The 16672-nt window shown below is 44.1% G+C and overlaps 1 protein-coding gene across 2 annotated transcripts in view; it reads right to left on the bottom strand.

The window, feature by feature from the left end:
* ZC3H3 (zinc finger CCCH-type containing 3) overlaps window positions 1-16672 on the bottom strand; it is a 154970-nt gene that overhangs the window by 47478 nt on the left and 90820 nt on the right. For both annotated transcript variants that reach the window (XM_048938848.1, XM_048938849.1), the window contains exon 5: window positions 1570-1754. In XM_048938848.1, coding sequence (XP_048794805.1) covers window positions 1570-1754 — 185 coding nt within the window. The remainder of the gene's footprint in view (window positions 1-1569; window positions 1755-16672) is intronic.

Genomic DNA, 16672 nt, shown 5'->3' with positions numbered 1-16672 from the left:
CACTATTGATGGGATTTTTGTCCCTGCTCTAAGCTCATCTCCTCCCTCCCATAAGTCTTTCCTTTGTAGGTTTGTTTAATGGAACCTGGTAGGTGACAGGAATAAGCCATTCACCTACCAGCACTGGATCTAATCTCTGGGCTGTAAGAAGGGGCAAAATGAGGGAGGTGAAACATCTATTATTCACATCTCCTTACAACCACCAAGGAAACCCCAAACTGGGGTACACACAGCTCCCAATGACACTTCCCAATGACAGTGTCCTATTTATTCCCTCTCTTCATCCAGACTTTTCCACTGTACATAAAATGACTTTGGCATTAAATTGCCTTTATAGCATCATTCACGAACTCACTCATCTCTGAGGCCTCCATCATTCCAACAAAGAAAAACACCATGAAACCACTGGCTTTGCCTTTCCCACTTTAACTTTTCCCAAGGATTGCAAATATAGGGAACAAAAACATTCAATCCAGGTAGAAACTTGAAAAAAAAAAAATAACCAACACTTCAGAAAGAATTAGAAACCTGATCCTGCCTGAGATCTGCACTTGAGGTGTCAAGCACCAGAGGAGCTAAAACACACATTTAATTGAAGCTAAATGTAAAGCCAGTAACCACATCAAACTGCCTGCTTCATAGTTATCTGCAGAGTGACCCTCCTGGCTTTATTAGGTCAATATTGAATGTAATTCAATGAGCATATCAAATATACTTAACCTTTAGGTGCAACTTGAAGCTGGCCAAGACTTAGCAATCCTCCTTAAGGATAAAAAAACAACAAGCAGTGTAACAGGGTGGATCTAAACCTGGTAAACACTAGCTTGAGAAAAACTCAATATTTCTTCAATTGTTCTTTCTTAAAGCTTTTGTTTCTTTAACGTTGTTTTCCCTTCAGTGCTACTGTTAATCAAAAACATACTGTAATCAGGAAGAGCTTGGGGTTGTCCTCTGGAAACGGTGAGATGTCTATTAACTTTGTGCTGAGGTGTCAGCAATGCTGCTAGAAAGGTTGCTTTTTTTTCCCTAAAAATATCTCAGGGAGGACAGGTTGGATATTAGGAAAAAATTATTCCCCAAAAAAGTGGTCAGGCATTGAAGCAGGATGCCCAGGGAAGTAGTGGAATCACCATCCCCGGAGATGTTCAAGAAATCTGGAGATGTGGCACTTGGAGACATGGTTTAGTGGGCATGGTGGGATGGGTTGGGGTTGGACTTGGAGGCCTTTTCCAGCCTTAATGACTGTATGATGGTAAGATTCTGAGTGGGCATGGTAGTGATGGGTTGACAGTTGGACTTTAAAGCCTTAAACTTCTTTTCCAACCTTAATGATTCTTTGACTCTGAGAGTCAGTGACTTTGTTTAAAGGTTCTCAGGTGTTGCAGCAATTCAAGGGAGGTGAGGAGCTGGAAACATCCAATCTTAGTATGGCTTGGGTTGTGATGGTCTTAACGATGACCTGCTCCCAACTCCATGCCACGGCATGAGCAGCTACAAGCCAACCTCAGTGCTAAAGCTGGAGCACTGCTGGATATTTGATACAAAGTAGGACAAATTCTCTCTGCTCACCTGCTCTTCCAGGGCTCTTGGTGCTCAGATCTCTGCACCGACCAGGGGTGCTGGAAGTTTTGGAGAGTTTGTTTGCCGACACACGGTACATCACCCCTCCAATGCACCGATAGCCTTTGCTCTTCCACCTCTGCTGTATGGCTTGGGATTTGCCACTCTTGGGAGTTGAGCTTGCTTGGGGGGACCTGTAAGGAAAGGACAAAACCAAGGTAAGCACCAAGTCAGGATGCTACCCCAAAGAGTTGTGAGCACACCCAGAGCTGCTCAGTGATGGAGGTGGTACAGAAGCAGGTAGTTAAGCTCCTCCTTTGGAGAGTGAAAACAAAAGGGACTGGGGAATCAGATCTTATTTACTTACATCAAAAATAGGTGCAATTAAAGACTCTACAAACGGTACCTCTTCCTCATGCACAAATAACCACTTTTTCACCCAGTTTGCCCACAGCAACACTTGTCCATGTGCTTGTCTATAGACTCTGCAGATCTTTCCCACTGACCCCAAAGCACAGCTTCCACCTGCACTGCTGGTTTCTGTCTTCCTAATGGGCAGCTTGGCAGAGCCAAACAGCGATCCAGGTGGGTTAACAGATATTGAGTTGTTCAGCACTACTGTGCTGAGCTGCCTAATGGGCTGGAAGAGCCTATCCTGATGATGGCTACAAAAAGCAGAGCAAGAGGAGTGGTCACTCAGATATTTTTGCAGCACTCTGCAACTGCAGCTCTCTCATGGCTTTTTCCATATCCTTGCATGGGATGAGCTGCCTCAGGATGCTGCCATCCCATAATGCCAGGAGCAAATTCTGGGAGCCAAACTGGTTCTCGGCAGCACTGGGGACACTTCTCCAGCTCCCCATCTCTCTGCTATTTCCTCTGAGAAGACACGTTCTTCCTACTAGCTCTGCAGTGAGGATGACAGTGGGTCAGGAGCTGTGCTATAGTCACACGCATTGGTGTCGTTCCTAACGTCTGTTTGCTCAACAGGCAAAGGACAGGTTTCAGAAGCTCTCAAGTGACACCCTGGGGACAAATCCTTCCTGGATGGGCTCATCTGTCACCAAAAAACCCTTCCGGTTCCCAACCTGACACCCTGCACGATGCCATCTCTCTCCCCATCCGCCACCCGGCTCATTGCTGTACATATGCCGTTATGCAAACAGAGCTGTTCCAGCCAAATCAAATCTACTCCAATATCAGTCGTCTTAACCATTTAGCACTAATCCAAACAGTAATTTGTTTATGCAAATTAGAGCTCTAATTTTGTATTAGTACAAACTATGCTCATAATGCTATTAGCAGAACGTATATAAACCGCGCATTACTGAAGAATATCTGTAAATTAAGGCCTGCTATCCTATCAGCAGAATGCAAACCCTGGAGAGCATTACCTTTAAATGAACATGTGCTGCAAAGAAAGAGAGAATTGTAAAATGTAATAGTTACATTTCTTAGTGCTTAGCGTGACAGCCTATTCATTTAATAGGGCTGTTGCCACTGGCTACCAACCTCACAGAATTACTGCCAGATTTGCAGAGGGGATTGGGACAAAGAAGTGCTCTGCTGCACTGGGTGCAGTTTCTTTGGGCCCTTGCTAAGGAGATGAGCAGAAAACTTGAAATTTTACAAGGAACAGCCTCTTTGCAATCCTTCAGCTCTTAGGGAGTTGCAGCTGATGTAGATCCCAAGAGCTGAAGAAAGGTTTCCATTGAGAAGGCAGTTTGCACATATCTCCCCACGGTCATCTTCTTGCTGCAGGCACAGCATATAGAATCACAGAATCAGTAAGGGTGGAAAGACCACTAAGATCATCCAGCCCAACCATCAACTCATCACCACCATAGCACTAAAGCACGTCACATAATGTGACATCTACCCAAAAACTCCACAGATGGTAACTCCACCACTTCCCTGAGAAGTACCATAACACACATGAACCCTTCCAGTCTTGCCAATGGAAACGCATGGGATGAGGAGGCATGGGATGCTCAGTGGCAATGGCTGATCATAGAGCCACAGAATGGTTTGAGTTGGAAGGGAACTTGTAAAGGTCATCTAGTCCAACCTCCCTGCCATGAACAGGGACACCAACAGATAGGTCAGGTTGCTCAGAACCCCATCCAGCCTGACCTTGATTGTCTCTAGGGATGGGGCATCCACATCTCTGGACAATCTCTTCCAGTGCCTCACTACCTTTATTGTAAAAATCTTTTTCCTTATACCCAACACTCCAAGAGGTCCGTGTCTCTCTAGTACCAAGGACTGCAACTGGATGCATCTGTCAATATCACTGAAGAAAAGCACTGGTCCCAGCATTGGCCTCTGAGGGTCATCACTCATCACCGATCTCCATCTGAACACTGAGTCACTGAACACCACTCTCTGGATGTGATCTCACACCCAGATCCTTTACCACCAAACAGTCCACCCATCAAACTCCTATCTTTCCAATTAGAAGAGAAGGATGTTATGTGGGACCAGGTCAAAGGCCTAACTGAAGTCCAGATAGATGACATCAGTGGCCCTTCCTTTGTCATTGGTGCAGTTAGGCCACTGCAGAAGGACACTAGGTTGGACAGGCAAAACCTGACCTTGATAAAGCCATGCTGGCTGTTATGTGTTCAAGTTCAGTCCTCATCCCTGGAGGTGTTCAAGAAAAGGGCAGATGTGGCACTGAGGGACACAGCTTAGTGGGCACAGAGGGGATGGGTTGATGGTTGGATTGATCTTGAAAGTTTTCTCCAACCTTAATGATTCTATGACTGTACGAATGGACATAGTGGTGGTTGGATTTGGTGATCTTAGTGGTCTTTTCCAACCTTAATGATTCTTTGATTCTCCCAAGCTGGGCACCTTGCACACAAATCACTAGAAATGCAGAGTTTGTGGGAAAGTTCGGAGGTAAAGAGGAGAGATTTGGAGGAAGGGGATGTCAAAAGGAATAGGGACACAATGAAGACTGATTCATGCTTGTGCCATTACTCTGATCTATTTAACATCTGCTAGATGGTGCATTGTGCACCATAGCTCCATTTGCTATAAAAAGGTACACCACATTGATGATAAACATCAAATGGCATGGACAGAACCGCATTGGAGCCCCAAGAAGATAAAAGCATCACTCAAGATGCAGTAAAGCTCCCTGGTAAAATCCACTGTGAACTAAGCAGAGCCCAACCAAATGTAGCCCTTTTGAAGGAAATTCCACACCAAATGTCTAGAAAAGACTAAAGATGGTAGGTGACCCTCTGCACATGACCATCACAACTTCAGTGTATGCTGCAAACATCAATTTGCACATCATAGAATCATTAAGATCAGAAAAGACCCAGAAGATCACCAAGTCCTACCCCAACTCATCCCCACCAGGCCCACTAACCATGTCACTCAGTGCCACATCTCCACAATTCTTGAAATCCTCCAGGGATGGTGAATCCACCATTTCCCTGGGGTAGAATCAAAGAGATTCTTGCTCTAAAAAACACTGATTTAGAGAAATGCTCTCATGCTCAGTACGCTTTCCTGTGAAAATAATGTCAGTGGGGTCCAAAAAAAAAAAAAAAAAAGATTGGGGGAAAAAAACAACCCTCCTAGAGTTGTAAGATGGATTTAGTCCAACAAAACGCAGTTCCCGCAAATGCTCTGGATATTTATTTTCTCACCTTTTTTGTGCTCCCTCCAAGCGTTGAAGTGGCCCTCGTTACAAAGTCACCATTTATCACAGTGTTATTACCCACTGGCATCTGACCCTGCCTATGTGAGCAGAGAGAGAGCAGGTAGCAGCTGCCGGCCGAGCACCGAGCGGTGAGAGCTGCACTTTATAAAACGTTTTATACTTTTATAAACCGGCGTTAAAAAAAAAAAAGAAAAAAGAATAAATAAATAAAAAAAAGAGGAAAAGGATCAGAACAGTGTTATGCACCAAAGGACCATGGGTCCCACATCTCCCTGCAGAGACTTTTCTAAGACTTTTGCCCTGCACCCATCAACGTGTACTGAACCTCCTCCAATTTTGCATTTCTGTAGAAAAATTATCACTGACGTTGACTGAAAGTAAAGCCACCTAGATAAAACACGGGTTAGGGATTAGGCTTTAGGGTTAGGGTTTAGGGGTTAGGCATAGGGTTGGGGGTTAGGCATGGGGTGAGGGCTAGCCATAGGGTTTAGGGATTCAGGCTTAAGGTTAGGCACACGTTTAGAGTTTAGGGGTTAGGGTTTCAGGGTTAGGGTTTGAGTTTAGAGTTAGGTTCTCATCGCCCAAAGGGTGGCCACCTCCATTTCCACTCTTTGGGTGATTCTGCAATGGGAACATTGCTATGAGGACAACCCGGGCTCCTGGAAACTCATTTCTAAAAAGTCAAAGTTAACAGGGGGAAGAAAAACAAAAAATAAAAGGCAACCATTTCTCAAAAGGAGTTGTAATCTGCTCCAATAACCTTTACAGCTGTTTTCCCTACTGGAGACAGACAGACAGGTTGCATTACTGCTTCAGCAGTTTTTTAATCACTTGGTGAGGAGTGCTCCCAAACCCCTGAGTTTGGGACATCCTATCCCCAAAATTCTCATGTTCTGAGCCACGTTGCCTGAAATTCCCATGTTCTGAGCTACATTGCCCAAAATTCTTGTGTTCCCAGCACACATTCACACAATGCAAATGCACAGGTTTGGAGATGCTGCTCTCCAGGAGATGCTTCGCAGGGAATTTCAGCTGGTGAACTTGAGCTCTGGCATCTTCTGTTATTTACTTCCAGAAGGCCTCTTTGATTCAAAATTGAAGGTAAAATATGTTTTATATAGAAAACTCTAAGCTTAACTTAAGCCCAAGTAGACGAACAGAGAAACTCAATGGTCCAACCCTATGGAAAGTTGTAGCCCCAACAACTTCACTCCACCAGCATCACCTTCACCCACAGGCAGTGACACCGACCCTGGGGACAGCCACTGTTGGGCCAAGAGATGTCACCAACAGAGCCTCACAAAACCCCTTGTCTCTTTTCATCCCTGGCGGTGTCACGGCACTGCGCTGAATTGTTACCCTAATGGAAAGGACGGCCTTTGGAAATGAACTGTATTGAGAAGAGAGGATAGAATTAATGAGATAATAGCCAGGCCAAGGACCTGAAGAATACGCCAGCTCTCGACACGAGGGGCTTGTAATTCCCTTTCTGCAGCACAAACCCTCGGATCTAAAGAGTTCTCCCGTCCGTCCAGAAGACCCGCTCCGGCAGGAAATTTCATTAACGCTGGAAAATAGGAAAGGTATTAAGCGTGGATAATGAAGGCCAGAGTGTGAACAGTGCCTTAAGATAGTCTTCTTTCTAGCCTTTGTAATGGGAGGCATGAACTTTCCCTTCAAATCCATTTCTAATCCATTTGAAATACTACAGCAAATTATCTTCCCTTCAGCCCGAAAGCGGCCAGCCAATTTACTCCGAATAGAAGTGACAATGCTACAGAATTTATCGCCATAACCTTGACTACACAAGGTTGAGGGTTGTCTTTCTCCCACCCTGGGGTGGACAGGGGAATAAAATTTTTTAATCAAAAGGGGGTAGAAAGATACTATAAAAATGTTTAAAAACAGTATAGCAGTTGTTGAAGATCCAACATCAACACCAGAGCCAGGCTTGATGGCGAAATCTCTGTATCTGCACTACAAATGTTCTGGGTGCAAGTCCTGGGCCAATAAAACACTTTGTAGCTGAAGATCTGGGTTCTTACCATGCATCTCTTGAATCATAGAATTGTTTGACCTGAAAGGGACCTTTAAAGGTCACCCAGTCCAACTAGAAGTACCAGAAACCTTGTCTGAGTCCAGAGATTTCAAGCAACAACTTCATAAACACTCATTTTGACCAAGTCTTGATTTTCCATTTCCTTTTCCTTTTCCCTTTCCCTTTTTTTTCCCTTTCCCCTTCCCTTTCCCTTTTCCTTTTCCTTCTTTTCCCTTCCCCTTTTTTTCCCCTTCCCCTTTTCTTTCCCTCTTCCTTCCCTCTTCCTCCCCTCCCTTCCCCTCTCCTCCCCTCACATCCCTTCCCCTTCCCTTCCCTTTTTTCTTTCCCATTCCCTTTCCTTTTCCTTTTCCTTCTTTTCCCTTCCCCTTTTTTTCCCCTTCCCCTTTTCTTTCTCTCTTCCTTCCCTCTTCCTCCCCTCCCTTCCCCTCTCCTCCCCTCACATCCCTTCCCCTTCCCCTTCCCCTTCCCCTTCCCTTCCCTTCCCTTCCCTTCCCTTCCCTTCCCTTCCCTTCCCTTCCCTTCCCTTCCCTTCCCTTCCCTTCCCTTCCCTTCCCTTCCCTTCCCTTCCCTTCCCTTCCCTTCCCTTCCCTTCCCTTCCCTTCCCTTCCCTTCCCTTCCCTTCCCTTCCCTTTTTTCTTTCCCATTCCCTTCCTTTTTTTTCTTTCCCATTCCCATTCCCATTCCCATTCCCATTTCCCTTTCTTTTGGTTAACCACTGAACCACTTCTTTGCAAGTTTGCAAGAGCAACTTCACAGCATGTGGCATTAAGTCCAAAGTGACAACTGGACCAAATGAGTCCAAACTCCTTGCTTCCGAACACAGCGAAACTGCTTGAAATGAAACAAATCCACTGAAACTTCATTCACTACACAGCAAACACTGCTGAAATTCAATCACTCTTAAATAAACACCAAAAAAAAAAAAAAAAAAAAAAAGGGGGGGAAATTTCCAATTCAAGAACTTGGGAAGTGAGAAAGGACTATTCACGCTGGAGTGAGCAGATGCTCAGGTTTAACGCCCACATGTTATCCACACATGCACACCACTCATTGAAACTCAAACAAGCACACATAAACTCACCTATGTCTGAAATACCAAGCTGTCTGATGTATTTAAATTTAATACAAAACAGAGAGCAGGGTAAGAGCATCCTGACGGCACTCCAGCCAGTTGAAACGGAGAGGATTTCTTGGAGCTCACGGCAATACAAGTGGCTCTTAAAGGATGGTTTTCTTTTACTTCTGGATATCTTCTTCAGGCTTAGCTTATTTACTTTTTTTAGTAATCCTTACATAGTAAGAAATCACATTTACATGCTGGCACTTGGCTCCCAAGGAAAGAGCAGATGATGCTGGGCCGGGGTGTGCTGCAGGGCCAAACAGGAGGGAATCGACTGCCACATCCCCATAGGTGGCAACGCAAAGGGCTGTTTTGGGTAAGAAACACAGTATTTCTGGGGGAAAAAAAGCCACCTACAGTATCCTTGTTCCTTAGCATGTAACAGAACAAAATTAGATTTGGGTTCAAATCTTATTTGGTGCTCCTCCAATACCCCAGCAGTGCTCCGAGCTCCTGCAGCTTGAGTACTGCTCACACCTAAATACATAAGGAAAAACAAGTGATTCCATTCAGTGTTTGATTTTCACATCAGGTCTGCACACTGTCGCTTTCTTCTTCTAACTAAAAAATGTCAGTTCTCAAATAAGTACTTCCTAGTACTACTTCAGACCTAACATTAACAAAAATAACTTTATTTTAGTTATTCAGATAACTCAGTTCAAATTGTCTTATACTCCAGGGAATCCATTAGATTTGAAAATATGGTTACCAGCAATAATCTCATTTGTTTGTAAACAAAGTTGAAAAGCCAGGAAGGAGATGAGATCCAAGCATCCACAATGCAGGACTCATCTCCATAAGTAGCATCTTTGGATTCTGAAAAATCTCTGCAGGTTTCAAGCTTATCAATTCTACTGTTGGTGCCACCTCTCCAAGGCAGGACTCCCTATGGCACACTCAAAAGCAAGCTGTTGATTCACATCAGAGCCCGTCAGCTCACCCTACAGCTATGTGGGGACAGTTCCAGACCCAACACAAGCTCCCTGCATGCCAAAACCAAAATCACCCAGAGCACTCAGCAGGAGCTCCTCTGGGCTGCAAAACTCATTCAAAACTTCACATTTCAGCCAATACTTTATATAAAAGTCATGTTTTTGCTCCACACAAGAGCCACACTGGTCTTCCCTCACCACCCACACAGCCTGTGAAAAGAAATGTGCCCAACATCATAAATCCTGCTCCAAGCTGGGGATTAAAACTTGGAGCATTAGTGCCATAAAAAAGTCTAATTAAGCCTGCAGAAGAGGATACAGTTTGGGCTGCACGTGATCCACAACCAAGCCAGGAGCTGGCTCATGTCTCCCTTCCTCAATTGCTCCAAGCAGGAGCAGAGGGAAGCCCTGTGCTGCCTTTTCTCCAGGGATTTGCTGGCCATGCATCATAACCCCGCTGAATTTAATTCCTTTTTCTTTTTCTTGAATGCCTTTCAGCTCCACGTTCCCTTTCATTTCCCTATGGCTCCCCAAAAAAACACAGACAAGGCTTCAAGCTTGGCAGCTCCACTGTCTTGGCCACGTAGTGAGGGTAAAGCCATGTGCCAGGGAAAGCTCTTAAATCCCATCAGGATCTCTCAAAATGCAGAGAAGATGCAGTTATTACCTCAAGGAGGACAAAAGTTCCCTACTCAGCTAATCAAACAAACCAATTCAGAGTATCCTGCATTCTTGGCATCAACTCTAAATTGTTTTGAGAGACTGGTGGGAGACTCTGTAAGGGAGAACACAAGATAACACCAAAACCCAAGGCTTCAAGTCATGTTGGAATGTCCCCTTTCCATTTGAAGACGTGTAAAGATTCCCCTTTTTCTGCAGAAAAGCAAAGGAAGTAGCTAGCAGGCTCAGGACCAACTCCCCAGAGGCTGATCCACCTACAGTATCACTTGTTGGTCAATAACCACCAAAGAGCTCCACAGAGGCAAATAGCTTAAGCAGCAAAAGCAAACTGAAAGGAGCAAATAAACCTTAATGTCCTGTGACATGTTTAGCCTCCTTCGTTTCCTCTCTACTCCCTTCATTTTCAACTATTATGCAAGACAACAGCATGGCAACAGGCTTTCTGCCATGTCAGCAATATTTGTGCTGTTAGTGCTGCTCCTGGTGGTATCACATACAGCCTCAACTGTGCATTTTGGCAATACAAGGTAATGCTGCAAGCTGCCTTTAGAACAGCTCTATTCTCATTTATAAATGCATTAAAGTTCTTTGAAGGCACTTTCACCTGACAGCATGCCCCCTTCTAAATGCTGGGAAGGGCTCCAAGGAATGAGACGAAGTTGTGGCGAGGGTCAGGTTGGGTGTTAGGAAAAGGTTCTTCACTTTTTTTGGTCATCACACATGGAACAGGATCTCCATGGCAGTGGTCATGGCCCCAAGCTGTCAGAGCTCAAGGAACATACAGTCAATGTTCTCACACACAGGGTTTGGGTTTTGGGGGGTGCTGTGTGAAGCCAGGAGTTGGAATTGATGGTCCCTGTTGGGTCCCTTCCACTTTGGGATATTCTAAGATTCTACGGTTTTATACAGTTTTTACCCTTTTACCCATACAAACTGGGACACGTTGATACATAAATCATAGAATCATTGAATATCCTGAGTTTGAAGGGCCCCAATGCTCAGGGGCTCTGTCTGCACCCACTTCTGCACACACCCCATCGCCATACTGCCAGCACTGCAGCTCTGCAGCCTAAGGTAGTTTTATTTCTTCCCTTTGCAAACTAGAAGAAAAAGTGCATTCCTGCCTTAAAGACTTTGTAAATGAAAGATGGGACAGGATAGCAAGATGAGAAGAAATTAAATCCATCAGTACCAATTATGGTGGGAATTACGGTGGAAGGCAGTCCAAGCATAACAGCTTCCTACCAGCCTCACCAAATGCAAAAGAGCATCAGAAAAAGGGAATATTATTAAAAGAGGGTCAGCTAATGATGCCATTGAGTACTGACATCTCACAGTGGGATATCTCAGAAGCAAACCAGGGCCATAACTTGGCTCCCAATCCATCACAAGCAATGGCTCTGAGCTGATCCCATAGCAGCTTTCCTGACTTGCAGAACCCCCCAGAACAGCCAGAGAGGATTACTGCAGACGGATATTGACTGAGGGTTTAATTACTTGGGGATAACAAGAGAGTTTTCCTGTTAAATTTGAAAGCGTTGCTAATGCCAAGCATTTAATTGGCATCTCCTTCTCTAATGTAACTGGAATTGAGTGATCAGATGCTGGTGACAGAGGGACAAGCAAAAAGCCATCAGTTGTTACAGGCACAGCCCTATTTTAAGATCACACACGTTACCGGATGCACTGAAACCTCTCTCCTTAAAACAAGGCTAAATAAGACTTCACTGATGCACTACAGTCATTCTAGCCTTTGCATAAGGATGCACTTCAGTTTCAATTTCAATTTCAGCAGTCTTAAAATCAGCTCTGACCTCTCTTGTCACTCTTACAACTTGCCAGACATAGACAGAAACTGGCCAAATCTACATCAGTACCCTATGGGTTCCCTTCATATCATACATACCCTGTGAGAAATATTCCACCCACTTCATTTCCTGCCATAAACCCTTCTCCTAGATCCATGACCAGGTTTCCATCCAGTTTTTCCTTCCATACTTTCACCCAAGCAAAGGTGCATCTTTGCTGAGCTGCCAGCAGGACAGTATTGCTCCCAGCAGGATGCTGCTTCTGCCTGTAATTAATGCTTCATCATCATTCCTGACAGCAAACAGCTGCTGCGGTCTCGATCACTCATCTTCTTGTGGCTCTCTCTTTCCTAAAGGCTGCTTGGCATTATGTTGGCTTCTTATTCTGTTCTCATTCCATGGTTGACAACAGCTCTGTTGGCTTCATGACCTCCTGACCAGAGGGTTTTGGCCAAGATGACTGTATTCAGTTTGCCAGGGTTTGAGTTTCACAGGGAATTCTATACATTGCTGTGTTTTACCCCAGTGACCCACAGCTGGGGCTCTTCTGTTGGGGTATGGATGAAGTCAGATTTTTGTTGAGGTTGCCTGTCCAGCTCAATTTCTCTCCAATTTCTGAAACGCTGCCTTCATAAGGGGGTTGGTCTCAATGGTCTCTAGAGGTCCCTTCCAACCCCTACAATTCTGTGATTCTGTGATAATTCATAACTTCTCCCTTCTTCCTCAATTCCTGTTTCAGCTCCTTGCACAGCTCTTCTCCATGGCTTACGAAGGGTTACACACCTCCTCATGCTTCAGAAACCCATCTTCTGTCCAAGCCCAGCCTAAAGCAGCTTTGCTTGACCACCTGAAAGCCCAACTCCAAACCACCTTGCTTAGTTTCTCCATAGGTCTGATCCCACCAGAATTGGGTCATCAACAGATTTTCTGAAATGTCCAAAAGTTAATCAATCCAGTAAAGTCCTAACACTGTAAAAACTTCTCCAATGGAACAGTGGCCTGGAGAAAAGACAAAAGAACTGCTCAGGAAGACGTGATAGTCCAGATGAAGCTGTTTTCAAGGTAGGTCAACATTCAGACTAAAACCCATGACAGCGTCCTGTTAAACCGCTTAAGCGAAGATGGAGAATGGAAATGCTGACAGCCCCTAATACACAGCTTTCCAACACACTCCTCTAATGCTGCAGCAGATCAGTAATTATACCGGGAAGACCAGGGGACCATTGTCCCATTAATTAGATTCCTTTTACCTCCATTAGCTCAGACGATTGGACAAAGTTCATTACGGTTTAATTCTGATTAGCTGAAATGGAGCTCTCATAGCACACGAGAAAGGCAGGACTGGGTCCCATAGCCATGCGGGATGGGACATTAATGCTTAATCCTTTCAGCAGCGTGCTACCACCCTCAGTGACTGGCTACAGAGCCTCTAAAACATGGAGGGAAGCCAGGAAATACTCAGCCAGACCCCATTCAAGGCTTTCACTCCTTGCTTTCCAAAAATACACAGCATAATTGCTTTTTCCAGAGGCAGCTCCTTTTTAAATGCTCTTTTTCTGACGCGGGAAAAAATAATAATAACACCACTAGAAGCAAGAACAATCTACGTTTTAATTACAGAAAACTAATAACTCAGGCAGCAGGGCTCAATGGAAACACTGCACTGGGGTCTGATCCACAGGGAAGAGGTGAAAAAAGTTTTGTGGGGCTGTGCTTCTCTTTTACTTCCCCAGCAAGAAAATTGGGTTTGCTGTCCTCTTATTGCACTAAGGAATAATTAATAAACGTTTCTCCTCCAGGTGGTGATGGGTCGGCAGTTGGACTGGATGGTCTTAGACATTCGTGTCCAAACTGTTGGCTTGCCTGGGCCACAGTGAGTAAACAGAAATCATCCTATTTATTTCAAACGACAACTGATAAAATGAGGATAACAACACTATTTGATAGGACAAATTCTCATCTACAAATCACTGTTTTTCAACACAGTCACCACCATCACCTATGCGTTTTCACCTGTGATGAACAAGAGCCTTCATGCATGCTCATAAAAATCTGCACCAGCAGACTGCCACTGTCATCACAACTGAAATGCACAGCACTGCCTCACTATGCTCACATCCACTGTTTGGTCTTCATAAGCATTCATTAAGTGTTGATGAATGTCAACGGCTGTAATTTTTTCTACGTGGAGGAGTTAAATTCCACATCTTTGCTTCATGCCCACTTCTGTGTCAGTCTGACCACTCCTCCAGTGCCATCTGCCACATAAACATAACAGAATGTTGGTGGAAAAGTTTATTCTCTACTGCCATATCGCCAACGCTGTTTCTGATGTCACGGGCCAACATAATAAAACAGGAGGCATTATTTTTGGAGCAGCCTTCATAAAATACACAATTTTGTTACCTTATTTTAATTCTTAACATTTTTCTTAAAACATTTTAAAAAAGAAAGGAACAAAAAACCATAAAACTAGTGGGATATTTGACCTTGTTTTTGTGAAACTAATGGATCGGTCTGGTTCAATGGAAGGGGCTGCAATTCTTGGTGAGGTATCAAGGCCTCCATCAGAGATTTTTGATGAAATTTTAATCTTCTTGTACTTCATCCTTGACAAGTGTTCACATACTGCCAAAAGGCAATGCCATGAATAAGGTGTGATTGTGAACCGAAGGATATTTCTCTCTGGTAAGGCGGGGATTATGAAAGTCTGGTAAAGAGACATGATCAGATTTTTGAGTTGAATATCTGACTACAACTACACATTCCATTTGAAGATGTGCAGGTAATGTATTTATATCAACTGAAAATGGTGCTGCAAATATGAACTGATGGGTTCTTTTGCAATCTTGAAACCTATTCTCAAATTCCTTTATCAAAACTGAAAGCCTGGCTGCATATGTCTCACTGTTCAGAGCACTGTGCTTAGCCAGTGTATCAAAATGCAAACAATTATTTGTCATCACTTGAGTCAGCACTGCACAGCACTACCCAATGGGTGCACATGCCAGAGAACACTCCACAGTGAAGAAGAGCTGCCTTTATTGCACGGGACAGGGGACGGGCTGCAAGTTGGACATGTCTTGGAGGTCTTTTCCAACTAATGATTGCATGACTCTATGAGTGGTCGTGATGGTGATGGGTTGGTGGTTGGACTAGATGATCTCAGTGGTTTTCTCCAACTTTAATCATAGAATCGTATAATAGTTTGGGTTGGAAGGGATCTCAAAGATCAAAGAGTGATCTAAAAGAACCCCCCAGCTATGGGAATTGACACCTCTCACTAGACCAGGTTGTTCAAAGCCCAACCCAGCCTGGCCTTGAATGCTTCCAAGGAGGGCGCATCAACAACGTCTCTGGGCAATCTGTTCCAGTGTCTCACTACCGTCAGAGTGGTGGTGATGTGTTGACAGTTGCACTTGGATTATCTTAGAGGTCTTTTCCAACCTTAATGATTCTACGATTCTCTTAAATGTTAAGTGGGCAGTTGTGGCATACCCATGTATGTACCTGGTATCAGCACTTCTGGGCACCTATTGCAGTTCAACCCACAAAATTTGGCTTGGGAAGCAATCATCTAACTCTGCTCCCGATCCCTCAGCACAAATTCTTGGATTTCCTACAATCAAAGGAGCAAATATCCAAACACAAGTGTTGTGTATGACTATGTAAGTACATATATATTTTATAAACGTTTGCATGCATATTTTATAAACAAACACGCACAGGTACGCAAATAAAGGATTTAGATCCACTTAGATGCCAAAGTACAAAAGGAAGGCTGCTTGAACTCAGTATATACTGTAAAGTATAAAAATGATTCAAAGGCACCCATCAAGGGGCAGTGTATTGGTTAGCAATACTAATTGCATTGCCTACATTACAAATGATATTGCTCCATTATTAAAGGGTCGGGACTATTTTATGTGCTCACATCTATTCAATTGGTATTTCGATCAATGGATGCATTACAAGCTTTCCCTTTAAGAGCCTAATAAACAACAAGATGGAAAGTAAAATTCTCCGTAAAATGACGCTTTTAAAAATCCATTTCAGGGGGAGTGATGGGTACTTTGCAAAGCTGCAACCACACCGAGTGGCACTCATTCCTCTTGGCTAGGAGTTAAGAAGTTCAGGAGGTAAAGGCATGGAAGAGGGGATCTGTCCTTCTTCCCATTAAAACAGAACTCGGAGAGGTTCCCAACAATTCTCCCAGGCTCAGAAAGGAAGCATAAATTGAAATATCTAATATTCGCTTCCATAGAACAAACACCTCTCACGTCTATTTAGTAAATAACTGGGGGAAAAAAAAAGCATGTGTTGGTCATGTAGATTGGACAGGATATACTGGTCATATAAGGATGACTCCAAAACGCCCTTGGAGGGATTAGGGGAAAGAGATTAGTGCAAAACACGGTCTGGCACAGATGCAAAATCACGTGCCCAATGTTTCTGACGTTCCTTTGGCTGTGAAAATCCTCACCTATGCAGCACAGCACATGTGGGACACAGCTCTAATAAGGCCACATAAGGATTTCTACAGTTCCAAGGTATAAAATCCCTGGTCCCCCATTTCAGCAATGTGTGCGTGCTCAACACACATGTGAAATCCAAAAAATTCATTTGTGCTCTCCCGTTAAAATTTAACCAGCCTTTGGCCTCCCCCACTCACACAGAGATGTCTCCCTCTGCTGGCATCAGACCCAGAGGAACTGGAATGAAGAACAGTGATAACTTCCCAAATGAACCCCAAACTGATTCATGGCACTGACACAACCTTCCACAGAATCATAAAAGTTGGAAAGACCACTGAAATCACCTTGATTCAACCAT

The sequence above is a fragment of the Lagopus muta genome, chromosome 3 (assembly GCF_023343835.1).
Source record: "Lagopus muta isolate bLagMut1 chromosome 3, bLagMut1 primary, whole genome shotgun sequence".
NCBI classification, from domain to species: Eukaryota; Metazoa; Chordata; class Aves; order Galliformes; family Phasianidae; genus Lagopus; species Lagopus muta.
The sequence above is the reverse complement of the archived record's forward strand: the minus strand, read 5'-3'. Positions and strand labels throughout refer to the sequence as shown.